Below are 15,485 nucleotides of genomic sequence, written 5' to 3'. Positions count from 1 at the left end.
CATTTGAAATATTCTGGCTCTGTCTATGCTTTTCAATCTTTTTCTTCAAATGTTTATTTGCATTATTGCATTCAAGCGGCTCTTTGAAGATTTAAATAGAGCGTTTTAATACTGACTTTCTATTTTCTGCCCGTTAGGAAATAACAGAAGAGATAAGCAGTAACGGTGCGACTCCCTCTGGTGGAGGCTGTTGTCTTTGCTCCAAAGGTTTTTGTACAGGGTTCTGGTGTTTCCTGTCACTGTGGGCTGCAGAACGCAGTAGTACACAGCAGAGTCAGACGGCCGGAGGCTCCGGATCGTCAGAGGAACCGACTTGTTGTTGATTGAAGCGTTGAATCTTTCTCTCTTAAACTCGGCAGCATTTTCTACGTTCTTTGAGAAACATTTCAGAACGAACTTGGGGAAGTCATTTACTTCCTGTTTGTACCAGTACAAGTAGGGAAACGGGTCACTGGTCTCAAATATACATCCCAGTGTGACTGAGCCTCCTTCGGGGGCGATGACGTCTCCTGCCGGCTGGATCACTTTGTCTTCTCCTTTACATTCTGGGTAAGAAGAGAACAGCCGGAGGAAGACATGAATCAATAAAGAACATTATGGGCTGGAAGGGTTTTCTTTAATGAGATGTGATTTGCGTCTCACCAAAGAAGAGAGCAGCTAGAATAATCCACAGCCAACGCTCCATCTCTACCAGCAGGAACCAGCTGACGTTCCACCTTCAGGGTGACAATTGTTCTCTTCCCAGCAGCAGCTCTTACTGACACAGTGCAGAAGTAGTGCACCGCCTGATGGGTCACGTCGCCCCCTAGTGGAGGTAGAGGTTCAGTTCATCAGAGTGAATCAAGGCCTCCAGCAGCTCGTGTTTTTGCACAGAGACTGCGGGTTTCCTGCCACTGTGGGCCTCACAGCACAGTAGTACAGAGCAGAGTCTGTCACTGCAGCAGAGGAGATCTGAAGATCCATTCGGGTTTTATCTTCACTCACGTTAACAGACAGTCCTGACATGGGATTATTAGATACTGTTCCTGTTCCCGAGTGAGAGATCAGGAACTCTGGTGGTTTTCCTGAATACTGTCGGTACCAGAAGAAATAATCAGTACCAGTTGCTGCTTTGTGGTATTTGTAGGACAGAGTAACGGTTCTGTCTTCTGAACCGGACTCTTCTTCCTGGACCGGAGTGAGCTTCTCACAGATGACGCCTAAAACGAAAGAAAACTCATGTTGTAAAAGACCAAAGAAATGAATCCGACCAGTTCCATCGGTGACCTCTTGTACCTGTTATAATGTAGAGCAGCAGCAGAGCGGACACGCAGCGATGCAGCGACGGCATGTTGAATAGAGGTCAAGGTTCAGGCTGGTGTATTAAATTCTGCTGAATATGCAAGTTCCTCTCTCTCCTATCGTTCAGTAACGGTTTAGCTCCTCCTTCAGTCGCTCTGTCTCCTCTTTTTCTTCATCTGCTTTAAAAGCGACGCCGTTTCCATCCTCATCATAACCATCAGTTTCCCCTGATACCTCCTAGTTGGTATCGATTACATGTTTATTGGTTTTATTACAACATTTGAAATATTCTGGCTCTGTCTATACTTTTCAATCTTTTTCTTCAAATGTTTATCGCATTATTGCATTCAAGCGGCTCTTTGAAGATTTAAATAGAGCGTTTTAATACTGACTTTCTATTTTCTGCCCGTTAGGAAATAACAGAAGAGATAAGCAGTAACGGTGCGACTCCCTCTGGTGGAGGCTGTTGTCTTTGCTCCAAAGGTTTTTGTACAGGGTTCTGGGGTTTCCTGTCACTGTGGGCTTCACAGCACAGTAGTACAGAGCAGAGTCTGTCACTGCAGCAGAGGAGATCTGAAGATCCATTCGGGTTTTATCTTCACTCACGTTAACAGACAGTCCTGACATGGGATTATTAGATACTGTTCCTCTTCCTGAGTGAGAGATCAGGAACTCTGGTGGTTTTCCTGGATACTGTCGGTACCAGAAGAAATCATCAGCACCAGTTGCTGCTTTGTCGTATTTGTAGGACAGAGTGACGGTTCTTTCTTCTGAACCGGACTCTTCTTCCTGGACCGGAGTGAGTTTCTCACAGCTGAAACCTAAAGACACAATAACTCTGTGTAACTCCATTCACTAGTGGTTTATGTTTAATTGGTTATTTTTTATCATGTACTTACCTCTGAGAGTGATCATAAACAAAGCTGACAAAAGGAATGGGAGGACTGACTCCATCCTGAAGACGTTCGCTGGTTCTGTACGATGAAGCGCTGAAGGTCTCTGACTCCTCATTTTTGCTCCTCCTTTCTCTGTTCTTCCTCAACATTTTTACACTGCTCTGATATTTCTCTTACACCAAGCGCCCGTTTTTTACCAAGCAGCTATTGTTTGACTGTTTTGGTTGATGTCTGCCAATATTTTCTTCCGATTAAAGGATCAATTCATCCACAGATATAAATTCAATCATTATCTCATCACTCCCTCTTCTGATTGGAAAGTCAGTTTTAAGCCGCAAAAAAAATGTCTGAAACGTAATAGAAAGATAAAACGATCAGGCAGCAAGATTTTCCACTGGGTGTAAAGAATGCTTGAGTTTTTGTTTTTGTTTATTTATAGTTAAAAACTGTTTTAAAAAGAAGACATGCCTGTTATTCTGAGGAAGACAGCATCGCCTGTCCCGCCAGCCTCATGCAATCCTCAATGAATCAGCTTCAGTGAAGCGTAACGGGCTGACTCCCTCTGGTGGAGGCTGTTGTCTTTGCTCCAAAGGTTTTTGTACAGGGTTCTGGGGTTTCCTGTCACTGTGGGCTGCACAGCACAGTAGTACAGAGCAGAGTCTGTCACTGCAGCAGAGGAGATCAGAAGATCCATTCGGGTTTTATCTTCACTCACGTTAACAGACAGTCTGGACATGGTATTACTAGATACTGTTCCTGTTCCCCAGTGAGAGATCAGGAACTCTGGTGGTTTTCCTGGATACTGTCGGTACCAGAAGAAAACATCAGCACCAGTTGCTGCTTTGTGGTATTTGTAGGACAGAGTGACGGTTCTGTTTTCTGAACCGGACTCTTCTTCCTGGACCGGAGTGAGCTTCTCACAGATGACGCCTAAAATGAAATAAAACTCATGTTATAAAAGACCCAAGAAATGAATCCGACCAGTTCCATCGGTGACCTCTTGTACCTGTTATAATGTAGAGCAGCAGCAGAGCGGACACGCAGCGATGCAGCGACGGCATGTTGAATAGAGGTCAAGGTTCAGGCTGGTGTATTAAATTCTGCTGAATATGCAAGTTCCTCTCTCTCCTATCGTTCAGTAACGGTTTAGCTCCTCCTTCAGTCGCTCTGTCTCCTCTTTTTCTTCATCTGCTTTAAAAGCGACGCCGTTTCCCTCATGATGGGAACAAGTGAGATATTTTTGCCGTTTTGAACGCCTCCCAGTTGGTATCGATTACATGTTTATTGGTTTTATTACAACATTTGAAATATTCTGGCTCTGTCTATGCTTTTCAATCTTTTTCTTCAAATGTTTATTTGCATTATTGCATTCAAGCGGCTCTTTGAAGATTTAAATAGAGCGTTTTAATACTGACTTTCTATTTTCTGCCCGTTAGGTAATAACAGAAGAGATAAGCAGTAACGGTGCGACTCCCTCTGGTGGAGGCTGTTGTCTTTGCTCCAAAGGTTTTTGTACAGGGTTCTGGTGTTTCCTGTCACTGTGGGCTGCAGAACGCAGTAGTACACAGCAGAGTCAGACGGCCGGAGGCTCCGGATCGTCAGAGGAACCGACTTGTTGTTGATTGAAGCGTTGAATCTTTCTCTCTTAAACTCGGCAGCATTTTCTACGTTCTTTGAGAAACATTTCAGAACAAACTTGGGGAAGTCATTTACTTCCTGTTTGTACCAGTACAAGTAGGGAAACGAGTCACTGGTCTCAAATGTACATCCCAGTGTGACTGAGCCTCCTTCGGGGGCGATGACGTCTCCTGCCGGCTGGATCACTTTGTCTTCTCCTTTACATTCTGGGTAAGAAGAGAACAGCCGGAGAAAGACATGAATCAATAAAGAACATTATGGGCTGGAAGGGTTTTCTTTAATGAGATGTGATTTGCGTCTCACCAAAGAAGAGAGCAGCTAGAATAATCCACAGCCAACGCTCCATCTCTACCAGCAGGAACCAGCTGACGTTCCACCTTCAGGGTGACAATTGTTCTCTTCCCAGCAGCAGCTCTTACTGACACAGTGCAGAAGTAGTGCACCGCCTGATGGGTCACGTCGCCCCCTAGTGGAGGTAGAGGTTCAGTTCATCAGGGTGAATCAAGGCCTCCAGCAGCTCGTGTTTTTGCACAGAGACTGCGGGTTTCCTGTCACTGTGGGTTCCACAGCACAGTAGTGCAGAGCAGAGTCTGTCACTGCAGCAGAGGAGATCAGAAGATCCAATCGGGTTTTATCTTCACTCACGTTAACAGACAGTCTGGACATGCGATTATTAGATACTGTTCCTGTTCCAGAGTGAGAGATCAGGAACTCTGGTGGTTTTCCTGGATACTGTCGGTACCAGCAGAAATAATCAGCACCAGTTGCTGCTTTGTGGTATTTGTAGGACAGAGTAACGGTTCTGTTTTCTGAACCGGACTCTTCTTCCTGGACCGGAGTGAGCTTCTCACAGATGACGCCTAAAACGAAAGAAAACTCATGTTGTAAAAGACCCAAGAAATGAATCCGACCAGTTCCATCGGTGACCTCTTGTACCTGTTATAATGTAGAGCAGCAGCAGAGCGGACACGCAGCGATGCAGCGACGGCATGTTGAATAGAGGTCAAGGTTCAGGCTGGTGTATTAAATTCTGCTGAATATGCAAGTTCCTCTCTCTCCTATCGTTCAGTAACGGTTTAGCTCCTCCTTCAGTCGCTCTGTCTCCTCTTTTTCTTCATCTGCTTTAAAAGCGACGCCGTTTCCCTCATGATGGGAACAAGTGAGATATTTTTGCCGTTTTGAACGCCTCCTAGTTGGTATCGATTACATGTTTATTGGTTTTATTACAACATTTGAAATATTCTGGCTCTGTCTATGCTTTTCAATCTTTTTCTTCAAATGTTTATTTGCATTATTGCATTCAAGCGGCTCTTTGAAGATTTAAATAGAGCGTTTTAATACTGACTTTCTATTTTCTGCCCGTTAGGTAATAACAGAAGAGATAAGCAGTAACGGTGCGACTCCCTCTGGTGGAGGCTGTTGTCTTTGCTCCAAAGGTTTTTGTACAGGGTTCTGGTGTTTCCTGTCACTGTGGGCTGCAGAACGCAGTAGTACACAGCAGAGTCAGACGGCCGGAGGCTCCGGATCGTCAGAGGAACCGACTTGTTGTTGATTGAAGCGGTGAATCTTTCTCTCTTAAACTCGGCAGCATTTTCTACGTTTTTTGAGAAACATTTCAGAACGAACTTGGGGAAGTCATTTACTTCCTGTTTGTACCAGTACAAGGAGGGAAACGAGTCACTGGTCTCAAATGTACATCCCAGTGTGACTGAGCCTCCTTCGGGGGCGATGACGTCTCCTGCCGGCTGGATCACTTTGTCTTCTCCTTTACATTCTGGGTAAGAAGAGAACAGCCGGAGAAAGACATGAATCAATAAAGAACATTATGGGCTGGAAGGGTTTTCTTTAATGAGATGTGATTTGCGTCTCACCAAAGAAGAGAGCAGCTAGAATAATCCACAGCCAACGCTCCATCTCTACCAGCAGGAACCGGCTGACGTTCCACCTTCAGGGTGACAATTGTTCTCTTCCCAGCAGCAGCTCTTACTGACACAGTGCAGAAGTAGTGCACCGCCTGATGGGTCACGTCGCCCCCTAGTGGAGGTAGAGGTTCAGTTCATCAGAGTGAATCAAGGCCTCCAGCAGCTCGTGTTTTTGCACAGAGACTGCGGGTTTCCTGTCACTGTGGGCCTCACAGCACAGTAGTACAGAGCAGAGTCTGTCACTGCAGCAGAGGAGATCTGAAGATCCATTCGGGTTTTATCTTCACTCACGTTAACAGACAGTCTGGACATGGTATTAATAAATACTGTTCCTGTTCCAGAGTGAGAGATCAGGAACTCTGGTGGTTTTCCTGGATACTGTCGGTACCAGAAGAAATAATCAGCACCAGTTGCTGCTTTGTGGTATTTGTAGGACAGAGTAACGGTTCTGTTTTCTGAACCGGACTCTTCTTCCTGGACCGGAGTGAGCTTCTCACAGATGACGCCTAAAACGAAAGAAAACTCATGTTGTAAAAGACCCAAGAAATGAATCCGACCAGTTCCATCGGTGACCTCTTGTACCTGTTATAATGTAGAGCAGCAGCAGAGCGGACACGCAGCGATGCAGCGACGGCATGTTGAATAGAGGTCAAGGTTCAGGCTGGTGTATTAAATTCTGCTGAATATGCAAGTTCCTCTCTCTCCTATTGTTCAGTAACGGTTTAGCTCCTCCTTCAGTCGCTCTGTCGCCTCTTTTTCTTCATCTGCTTTAAAAGCGACGCCGTTTCCATCCTCATCATAACCATCAGTTTCCCCTGATACCTCCTAGTTGGTATCGATTACATGTTTATTGGTTTTATTACAACATTTGAAATATTCTGGCTCTGTCTATGCTTTTCAATCTTTTTCTTCAAATGTTTATCGCATTATTGCATTCAAGCGGCTCTTTGAAGATTTAAATAGAGCGTTTTAATACTGACTTTCTATTTTCTGCCCGTTAGGAAATAACAGAAGAGATAAGCAGTAACGGTGCGACTCCCTCTGGTGGAGGCTGTTGTCTTTGCTCCAAAGGTTTTTGTACAGGGTTCTGGGGTTTCCTGTCACTGTGGGCCTCACAGCACAGTAGTACAGAGCAGAGTCTGTCACTGCAGCAGAGGAGATCTGAAGATCCATTCGGGTTTTATCTTCACTCACGTTAACAGACAGTCTGGACATGGTATTACTAGATACTGTTCCTGTTCCCGAGTGAGAGATCAGGAACTCTGGTGGTTTTCCTGGATACTGTCGGTACCAGAAGAAATGATCATAACTAGCAGGTTTGTCGTATTTGTAGGACAGAGTAACGGTTCTGTCTTCTGAACCGGATTCTTCTTCCTGGACCGGAGTGAGCTTCTCACAGATGACGCCTAAAACGAAATAAAACTCATGTTGTAAAAGACCAAAGAAATGAATCCGACCAGTTCCATCGGTGACCTCTTGTACCTGTTATAATGTAGAGCAGCAGCAGAGCGGACACGCAGCGATGCAGCGACGGCATGTTGAATAGAGGTCAAGGTTCAGCTTTGTGTTTTAAGTTGTTCTTCCTTGTGTAGTTCAGCAACAGCTTAGCTCCTCCCCCCCCGCCCCCCCAATCTCTGCGTCTGCTTCTGTATTTATATTCCTTCCTTCATTCAGGAACTTCCGCCCAGTGGGCAGAGTCGGAGCGGCTTTTTGTGTCGGATGAACTGTTAAACCTACAGAATCATAAAGTCACTAAATGATTGTAAAGCTAACTGTTTATAAAATGATCTGCTGGTAACATGTACCAACAGTAAGCGAGAGGTCTGAGGATTGAACCCTGTGGTACACCACAGGGAAAACAAAAAGCTTCAGTGCCCGGTGGAATGAAGAAGGGATGAGGTCACCATGGTAACTTTAAGCATCGCTGTGTTTTCATTGGTGCGATCCCGATTAATCCTCATTAACCCTTTATCTTCACCGTGTTCTCAGTGAAGAGGCAACAATATTTTTAGCCAATTTAAATAGTCATTCAAACTTTATTATTCCACCTGTCCTTCCTGCATTTATTACTTCCCTTTCTGTTGGTCTGCATCGTGTTTTTAACAGCCTGATTTGTTTCACGTTATAGTTTAGCTCTTAGTCCAAAGAGACTCAACACAGATCAGTGAAGTTGAACAGTGGCTCCCTCTGGTGGAGGCTGTTGTCTTTGCTCCAAAGGTTTTTGTACAGGGTTCTGGGGTTTCCTGCCACTGTGGGCCTCACAGCACAGTAGTACAGAGCAGAGTCTGTCACTGCAGCAGAGGAGATCTGAAGATCCATTTGGGTTTTATCTTCACTCACGTTAACAGACAGTCCTGACATGGGATTATTAGATACTGTTCCTCTTCCTGAGTGAGAGATCAGGAACTCTGGTGGTTTTCCTGGATACTGTCGGTACCAGAAGAAATCATCAGCACTAGTTGCTGCTTTGTGGTATTTGTAGGACAGAGTAACGGTTCTTTCTTCTGAACCGGACTCTTCTTCCTGGACCGGAGTGAGTTTCTCACAGCTGAAACCTAAAGACACAATAACTCTGTGTAACTCCATTCACTAGTGGTTTATGTTTAATTGGTTATTTTTTATCATGTACTTACCTCTGAGAGTGATCATAAACAAAGCTGACAAAAGGAATGGGAGGACTGACTCCATCCTGAAGACGTTCGCTGGTTCTGTACGATGAAGCGCTGAAGGTCTCTGACTCCTCATTTTTGCTCCTCCTTTCTCTGTTCTTCCTCAACATTTTTACACTGCTCTGATATTTCTCTTACACCAAGCGCCCGGTTTTTACCAAGCAGTTATTGTTTGACTGTTTTGGTTGATGTCCGCAAATATTTTCTTCCGATTAAAGGATCAATTCATCCACAGATATAAATTCAATCATTATCTAGTCCAGACATGGGCAAACCCAGGCCCGGGGGCCATATGCGGCCCGTTGGTCTTTTTAATCCGGCCCGCCGAACTTGTCCAAATTATATCATTAAATATAATTGTATTATAATTAAACCTCATTCTTTTGACCTTTTCCCTGTAATGCTACCTGTAAAAGGCCAAATCCTTTCATGTAATAGCTTTCATGTGTCATTCAGTCATTTAGCTCACACAAATACTCCATCCATCTGTTCTTGGTCCGGCCCCTCTGTCAAATTTTAGGACCTATCGTGGCCCGCGAGTCAAAACGTTTGCCCACCCCTGATCTAGTCACTCCCTCTTCTGATTGGAAAGTCAGTTTTAAGCCGCAAAAAAAATGTCTGAAACGTAATAGAAAGATAAAACGATCAGGCAGCAAGATTTTCCACTGGGTGTAAAGAATGCTTGAGTTTTTGTTTTTGTTTATTTATAGTTAAAAACTGTTTTAAAAAGAAGACATGCCTGTTATTCTGAGGAAGACAGCATCGCCTGTCCCGCCAGCCTCATGCAATCCTCAATGAATCAGCTTCAGTGAAGCGTAACGGGCTGACTCCCTCTGGTGGAGGTTGTTGTCTTTGCTCCAAAGGTTTTTGTACAGGGTTCTGGGGTTTCCTGCCACTGTGGGCTGCACAGCACAGTAGTACAGAGCAGAGTCTGTCACTGCAGCAGAGGAGATCTGAAGATCCATTCGGGTTTTATCTTCACTCACGTTAACAGACAGTCCTGACATGGGATTATTAGATACTGTTCCTGTTCCCGAGTGAGAGATCAGGAACTCTGGTGGTTTTCCTGGATACTGTCGGTACCAGAAGAAAACATCAGCACCAGTTGCTGCTTTGTGGTATTTGTAGGACAGAGTGACGGTTCTGTTTTCTGAACCGGACTCTTCTTCCTGGACCGGAGTGAGCTTCTCACAGATGACGCCTAAAATGAAATAAAACTCATGTTATAAAAGACCAAAGAAATGAATCCGACCAGTTCCATCGGTGACCTCTTGTACCTGTTATAATGTAGAGCAGCAGCAGAGCGGACACGCAGCGATGCAGCGACGGCATGTTGAATAGAGGTCAAGGTTCAGGCTGGTGTATTAAATTCTGCTGAATATGCAAGTTCCTCTCTCTCCTATCGTTCAGTAACGGTTTAGCTCCTCCTTCAGTCGCTCTGTCTCCTCTTTTTCTTCATCTGCTTTAAAAGCGACGCCGTTTCCCTCATGATGGGAACAAGTGAGATATTTTTGCCGTTTTGAACGCCTCCTAGTTGGTATCGATTACATGTTTATTGGTTTTATTACAACATTTGAAATATTCTGGCTCTGTCTATGCTTTTCAATCTTTTTCTTCAAATGTTTATTTGCATTATTGCATTCAAGCGGCTCTTTGAAGATTTAAATAGAGCGTTTTAATACTGACTTTCTATTTTCTGCCCGTTAGGTAATAACAGAAGAGATAAGCAGTAACGGTGCGACTCCCTCTGGTGGAGGCTGTTGTCTTTGCTCCAAAGGTTTTTGTACAGGGTTCTGGTGTTTCCTGTCACTGTGGGCTGCAGAACGCAGTAGTACACAGCAGAGTCAGACGGCCGGAGGCTCCGGATCGTCAGAGGAACCGACTTGTTGTTGATTGAAGCGTTGAATCTTTCTCTCTTAAACTCGGCAGCATTTTCTACGTTCTTTGAGAAACATTTCAGAACGAACTTGGGGAAGTCATTTACTTCCTGTTTGTACCAGTACAAGTAGGGTAACCGGTAACTGGTCTCAAATGTACATCCCAGTGTGACTGAGCCTCCTTCGGGGGCGATGACGTCTCCTGCCGGCTGGATCACTTTGTCTTCTCCTTTACATTCTGGGTAAGAAGAGAACAGCCGGAGGAAGACATGAATCAATAAAGAACATTATGGGCTGGAAGGGTTTTCTTTAATGAGATGTGATTTGCGTCTCACCAAAGAAGAGAGCAGCTAGAATAATCCACAGCCAACGCTCCATCTCTACCAGCAGGAACCGGCTGACGTTCCACCTTCAGGGTGACAATTGTTCTCTACCCAGCAGCAGCTCTTACTGACACAGTGCAGAAGTAGTGCGCCGCCTGATGGGTCACGTCGCCCCCTAGTGGAGGTAGAGGTTCAGTTCATCAGAGTGAATCAAGGCCTCCAGCAGCTCGTGTTTTTGCACAGAGACTGCGGGTTTCCTGCCACTGTGGGCTTCACAGCACAGTAGTACAGAGCAGAGTCTGTCACTGCAGCAGAGGAGATCTGAAGATCCATTCGGGTTTTATCTTCACTCACGTTAACAGACAGTCCTGACATGGGATTACTAGATACTGTTCCTGTTCCCGAGTGAGAGATCAGGAACTCTGGTGGTTTTCCTGGATACTGTCGGTACCAGAAGAAATAATCATAACTAGCAGGTCTGTCGTATTTGTAGGACAGAGTGACGGTTCTTTCTTCTGAACCGGACTCTTCTTCCTGGACCGGAGTGAGCTTCTCACAGCTGATGCCTAAAACAAAATAAAACTCATGTTGTAAAAGACCAAAGAAATGAATCCGACCAGTTCCATCGATGACCTCTTGTACCTGTTATAATGTAGAGCAGCAGCAGAGCGGACACGCAGCGATGCAGCGACGGCATGTTGAATAGAGGTCAAGGTTCAGGTTTGTGTGTTAAATTCTCTTGAATGTGGCAGTTCTTCTTTTTTCTCTCTGTAACAACGTCGCTCCTCCTTCAGTCACTCCGTGCCATCGTCAATCTGATTCTGGTTAAAGTGGTTTAAGATTCTGGTTTAGAGTTGAAACGTCTTCTCTCGAACTTGAACAAGCCCACTTGACTCTTCTTTTGAACAGTATCTGGTATTTGGTGTGTGCTGCCCTCTGCTGGGTGTTTGAGTCTAGGAGATTCTGTTTTATAACACCATTTTCATTTGATTATGACACATTGACCTTATTGTATAAAAAATGAATTACATTTATCAATCTACTGTATGCGCTTTAAAAAAATGTAGCTTTTGAAATGTTGTTTTCCATTCGTACTTTATAAATATTACATACCGATCATATTTATTCGACGTTATTTTTCTTTATTTGTGATTTGTTATGATAACATCTTTTTTTCCCCTTCATAAACAACTTTTTAAAAAGGTGTGAAATTATAGCGTTAAAAAGAGTTTTCAATTCTTCCTTCAGCTGGCCCTTTATCAGTATGCTGACGCCTCATTGGCCGTTGGACCTTTAAATCGTAGAACAAAGCATCTTATTGGTCACTAGCATCGACTGGCCTCAAGCCATCCATTCACAGGCCCCGATGTTGTTACGTCGACGCCCATGTTGCTTTTCAGCAGGAAGAATTGTCACAATTCATTTCATTTCAGCGTAAACACGACCATAAGCGTGTTTGACTGAATCTGAGGCCAATTTCCTCTTTGATTTAACATTTCAAGCCTCTTCCTGCGGCTCCACAGACACCAAGTTGTCGCCATTGACTGTCGTCTGCGCCGGGAGTGGTGACATCCAAGGGAGAAGAAGCTAACCGGACTGCTAGCGTTGGCAGTTAGCCTACCGCTTCGTGCCTGTGACCGTCAGAGGTGAGTGATATTAGCATTAGCATTAGCATAAGCATTCTTCCACAGGTGAGCTCACAGGGGCTCTCGCGGTTGTCATTCCCTGAAATGTAGTGGCCGTGAAGCCGATCGAGGAAGCTAGCAGCGCCCGCCTCTGTTAGCTCATCACCGCGGCAGGTGGCTAGCAAGAGACGATCGTGTCATCCTGTTACCCTGAACATTTACACGCCTTTTACAAACACATCCAGATAAAAAAGAAAAAGAACAAAAAAGAAAGGTGGCTGGTTGCATGCTTTAAATACCGGTTTGTAATGTTTACCGACTTGGCGCTGCGAGCTCCCTTTTTTTTTGCCCAGTATGGAGACGACAGGTTGGCCCGAGGGAGGCGCAGAAAAGCCAAACATAATAAACACACGTTTTAGTTCCTACTGCAGGTTCTGAACGATTAATCTTCCTGAATCATTCCGGAGCAGCTGTCGGTGATTCGCAGGTAAAATGTCTTGTGGGGTTTGAAGGAGGCGGTTGTAAACACTGGAATATTCCAGGATTGGAGGCATTTTCCCAGTCGGGAATGCCGCTTGTGTCCGGATATGCAGCCGGTTCTCCTACGGAGCCGCTGGGACGCTTGTCAGCTGAATCGTTTACAATCGTGACCGTTACGCTGCCGTCTCCAGGTCGTTCTCCTATGGGTCATTAAACGGCAGCCATGAGTGCCGAGCTGGACGCCCTGGCCGTGGTCAACCAGCTTCGGGACCTGGCCGCCGACCCCCTGAACCGCAGGGCCATCGTCCAGGACCAGGGCTGCCTGCCGGGACTCATCCTCTTCCTGGACCACGCCAGTCCTCAGGTGGTCTACTCCGCTCTGCTGGTAAGCAAGCATACGCAGGACGTCAGAAAAAAAAAGAATTCTACGTGTAAGTTTGTCAGGCTCACTGTGATTGGTCGATTGTTCCCAGGCCATCCGTTACCTGGCGGAATGTCGAGCCAACCGGGAGAAGCTGACGGGCGAGATGGGGATGATGCTGAGCCTCCAGAACGTTGTTCAGAAGTGAGCCCCGATGCTTCGATGCAGCTAACGTTAGCCTTTAAGGCATCCCGCCGTGGGTTTAGCGTGACGCGGGCTAATGGCAAAGAGCTTCCAAAGTGTCTACCTGATCCGTGTTGACCCGTCTTTGATTCCCCCGGTGATCTGTTCCGTCAGAACGACCACGCCGGGAGAGACGAAGCTGCTGGCGTCTGAGATCTACGAGCTCCTGCAGGCGTCCGACGCCGCGGGGGGCGGGCGGGCCGAGGAGCCCGCCGGCGGCCGCCGTAAAGCCCAGTTCTTCCTGGGTTCCAGCAACAAGAGAGCCAAAACCGTCGTCCTCCATGTCGACGGGCTGGATGACTCGGTGAGCTCCTTCCTCCTCCTCACGCTGACACGGTCAGGATAAGCACTTTGTAAGCTCGAGAGTGTGATCCGGAAATGTCTCCTCTCCCTCCCCGGTGTGGTGGGGGGGGGCAGGGTCGAAGGTGTCTGTGTGAGGAGGCCCTGCTGAAGATCAGAGGAGTGATCAGCTTCACCTTCCAGATGACCGTCAAGAGATGCATCGTGAGGATCCGATCGGACCTGAAGGCCGAGGTGAGGCCGGCTCTTCTTCTTCGTCTTCATCTTCTCAGCGAGACCCTTCATGTCCAAACGCTCCATCCCCGTCGATGGTTTTTGCTGTAACATCAAACGATTTCGTCCAGGAAACGAGGGCAGAATGAGGCGAAATCCATGCAAATCGCTAAATGAGCGTTTTTCTTTCCCTCTTTCTTTCTTTCTTTCAGGCTCTGGCGTCTGCGATCGCCTCCACTCAGGTGATGAAGGCTCAGCAGGTGGTGAAAGCAGAAAACGGAGATGAGGTCCGTTGCAGTCTGTTCCTTTTTATTTTAGCTGCTTTAAATCCGGATTCAGACGCGGTTCCATAATAGTTTTCATAAACAGAACGTGATGGTCGCGTATTTTAATGACGCACAGATTTGTATGAATTTGAGTTGGCGTTCTTCGCAGATACGCGCTGGAATAATACTTCCCAACAGGAGGGGGCAGCAGAGAGTGAGTGAAACGACTGTCTTTTCCAGATTTTGATCCCGTTTGTGGAGGACGGTTCATTGTTGGTGGAGCAGAACGTGGACGTTCCGGATTACCTGCCGGAAGACGAGAGTCCATCGCAGGAGCCTGACAAGGCGGTGACCCGGGTGGGATCCGGTCGGGAGGGGCCCGGCTGGCTGGGCGCCGCCACCAACTTCCTGTCCCGGTCCTTCTACTGGTGACCCGATCCTGGCCCGCCTCCTCTCAGAACTCAAAATCTACGAGCTGCCAAAGCCTGAGCGGGCGAGCCAGAACCTCTAAAAACATGGGGTGTCCGTCACCCCGACGTTGCCATGGAAACCCGCTGCTGTTACCGCCGAGGCGAGCGGCTTCCTCCAAACGGCAAACGGCTGGAAGGCGGGTCCGTCTGTTCCAAACCAAATTGTCTTATAGGACAGGAAGCGTCCTGCAGAGACATGAATAATGGGAGCAGGACGACCTTTGACCTCTGACCTCTAAAGGAGGGGAAGGACACGTCCTTCCTGGTCGCGTGTTGTTGGGCTGTTCGTCGTCATTCATTTTTCAGCCTTCCTGTTGTGGTTTTTATTTTATTTATTTATTTGCACATCTGTTACTATGGTGACGGTGAGTTCAGAGACCGGTTTTGGTTAAGATTTTTGCACAGTTTTAATCTTGGATGGGTGTTTTTGAAACGTTAGGAAACCCCGTTTGTATCATGCAAACATAACTTTGGAGCGCTGCACGCTTTCGACGTTCATCTGAACGTCGGTTCACGTTCGCTCTTCTGAAACGTCTGATTCTTTACAAACAAACCGAAGAAGAGAAGTGTTCTTTCGGTTCAAATCAGGACCAATCTGTACAGTCGTTGTCTGAATATGATGCTGCTGTTCTCACGCATGTTCATCTACGCCACGCGCTTGTCCGACCGCATTTTGATTAGCCCCGTTAGCATGTTAGCATGGAGCTGCCAGATTCCACACACATTTAAAAATTGAGTGTTGGATGGGCGTCCTAATGCTCTCTTAAAGGAACAGTGCATCGTTATCTCCTCACATCCAGATGGAAAAAGTCATTGTTAGCTGCTAAACATCTGCGCTAACACCTTTAGCTTCGTGGCTACGATGTAAACAGCATCTCGGGATCATCTGGAGACTTGGTGTCTACGATAAGTGGGCGTGGT

The 15,485-nt window shown here is 46.3% G+C and overlaps 1 protein-coding gene across 1 annotated transcript; it reads left to right on the top strand.

Moving 5' to 3' along the window:
- Positions 1 to 12,913: 12,913 nt before the first annotated feature.
- On the top strand, positions 12,914 to 14,526 carry LOC137904494 (armadillo repeat-containing protein 1-like). Its single transcript, XM_068748682.1, is given in 6 exon segments — positions 12,914 to 13,096; positions 13,185 to 13,276; positions 13,430 to 13,619; positions 13,733 to 13,849; positions 14,041 to 14,115; positions 14,335 to 14,526. Coding segments are annotated over 6 exon segments (849 nt in total).
- The last annotated feature ends 959 nt before the right edge of the window (positions 14,527 to 15,485 follow it).

This window comes from Brachionichthys hirsutus, chromosome 15 (genome assembly GCF_040956055.1).
Source record: "Brachionichthys hirsutus isolate HB-005 chromosome 15, CSIRO-AGI_Bhir_v1, whole genome shotgun sequence".
In the NCBI taxonomy this organism is placed as follows: domain Eukaryota; kingdom Metazoa; phylum Chordata; class Actinopteri; order Lophiiformes; family Brachionichthyidae; genus Brachionichthys; species Brachionichthys hirsutus.
The sequence above is the reverse complement of the archived record's forward strand: the minus strand, read 5'-3'. Positions and strand labels throughout refer to the sequence as shown.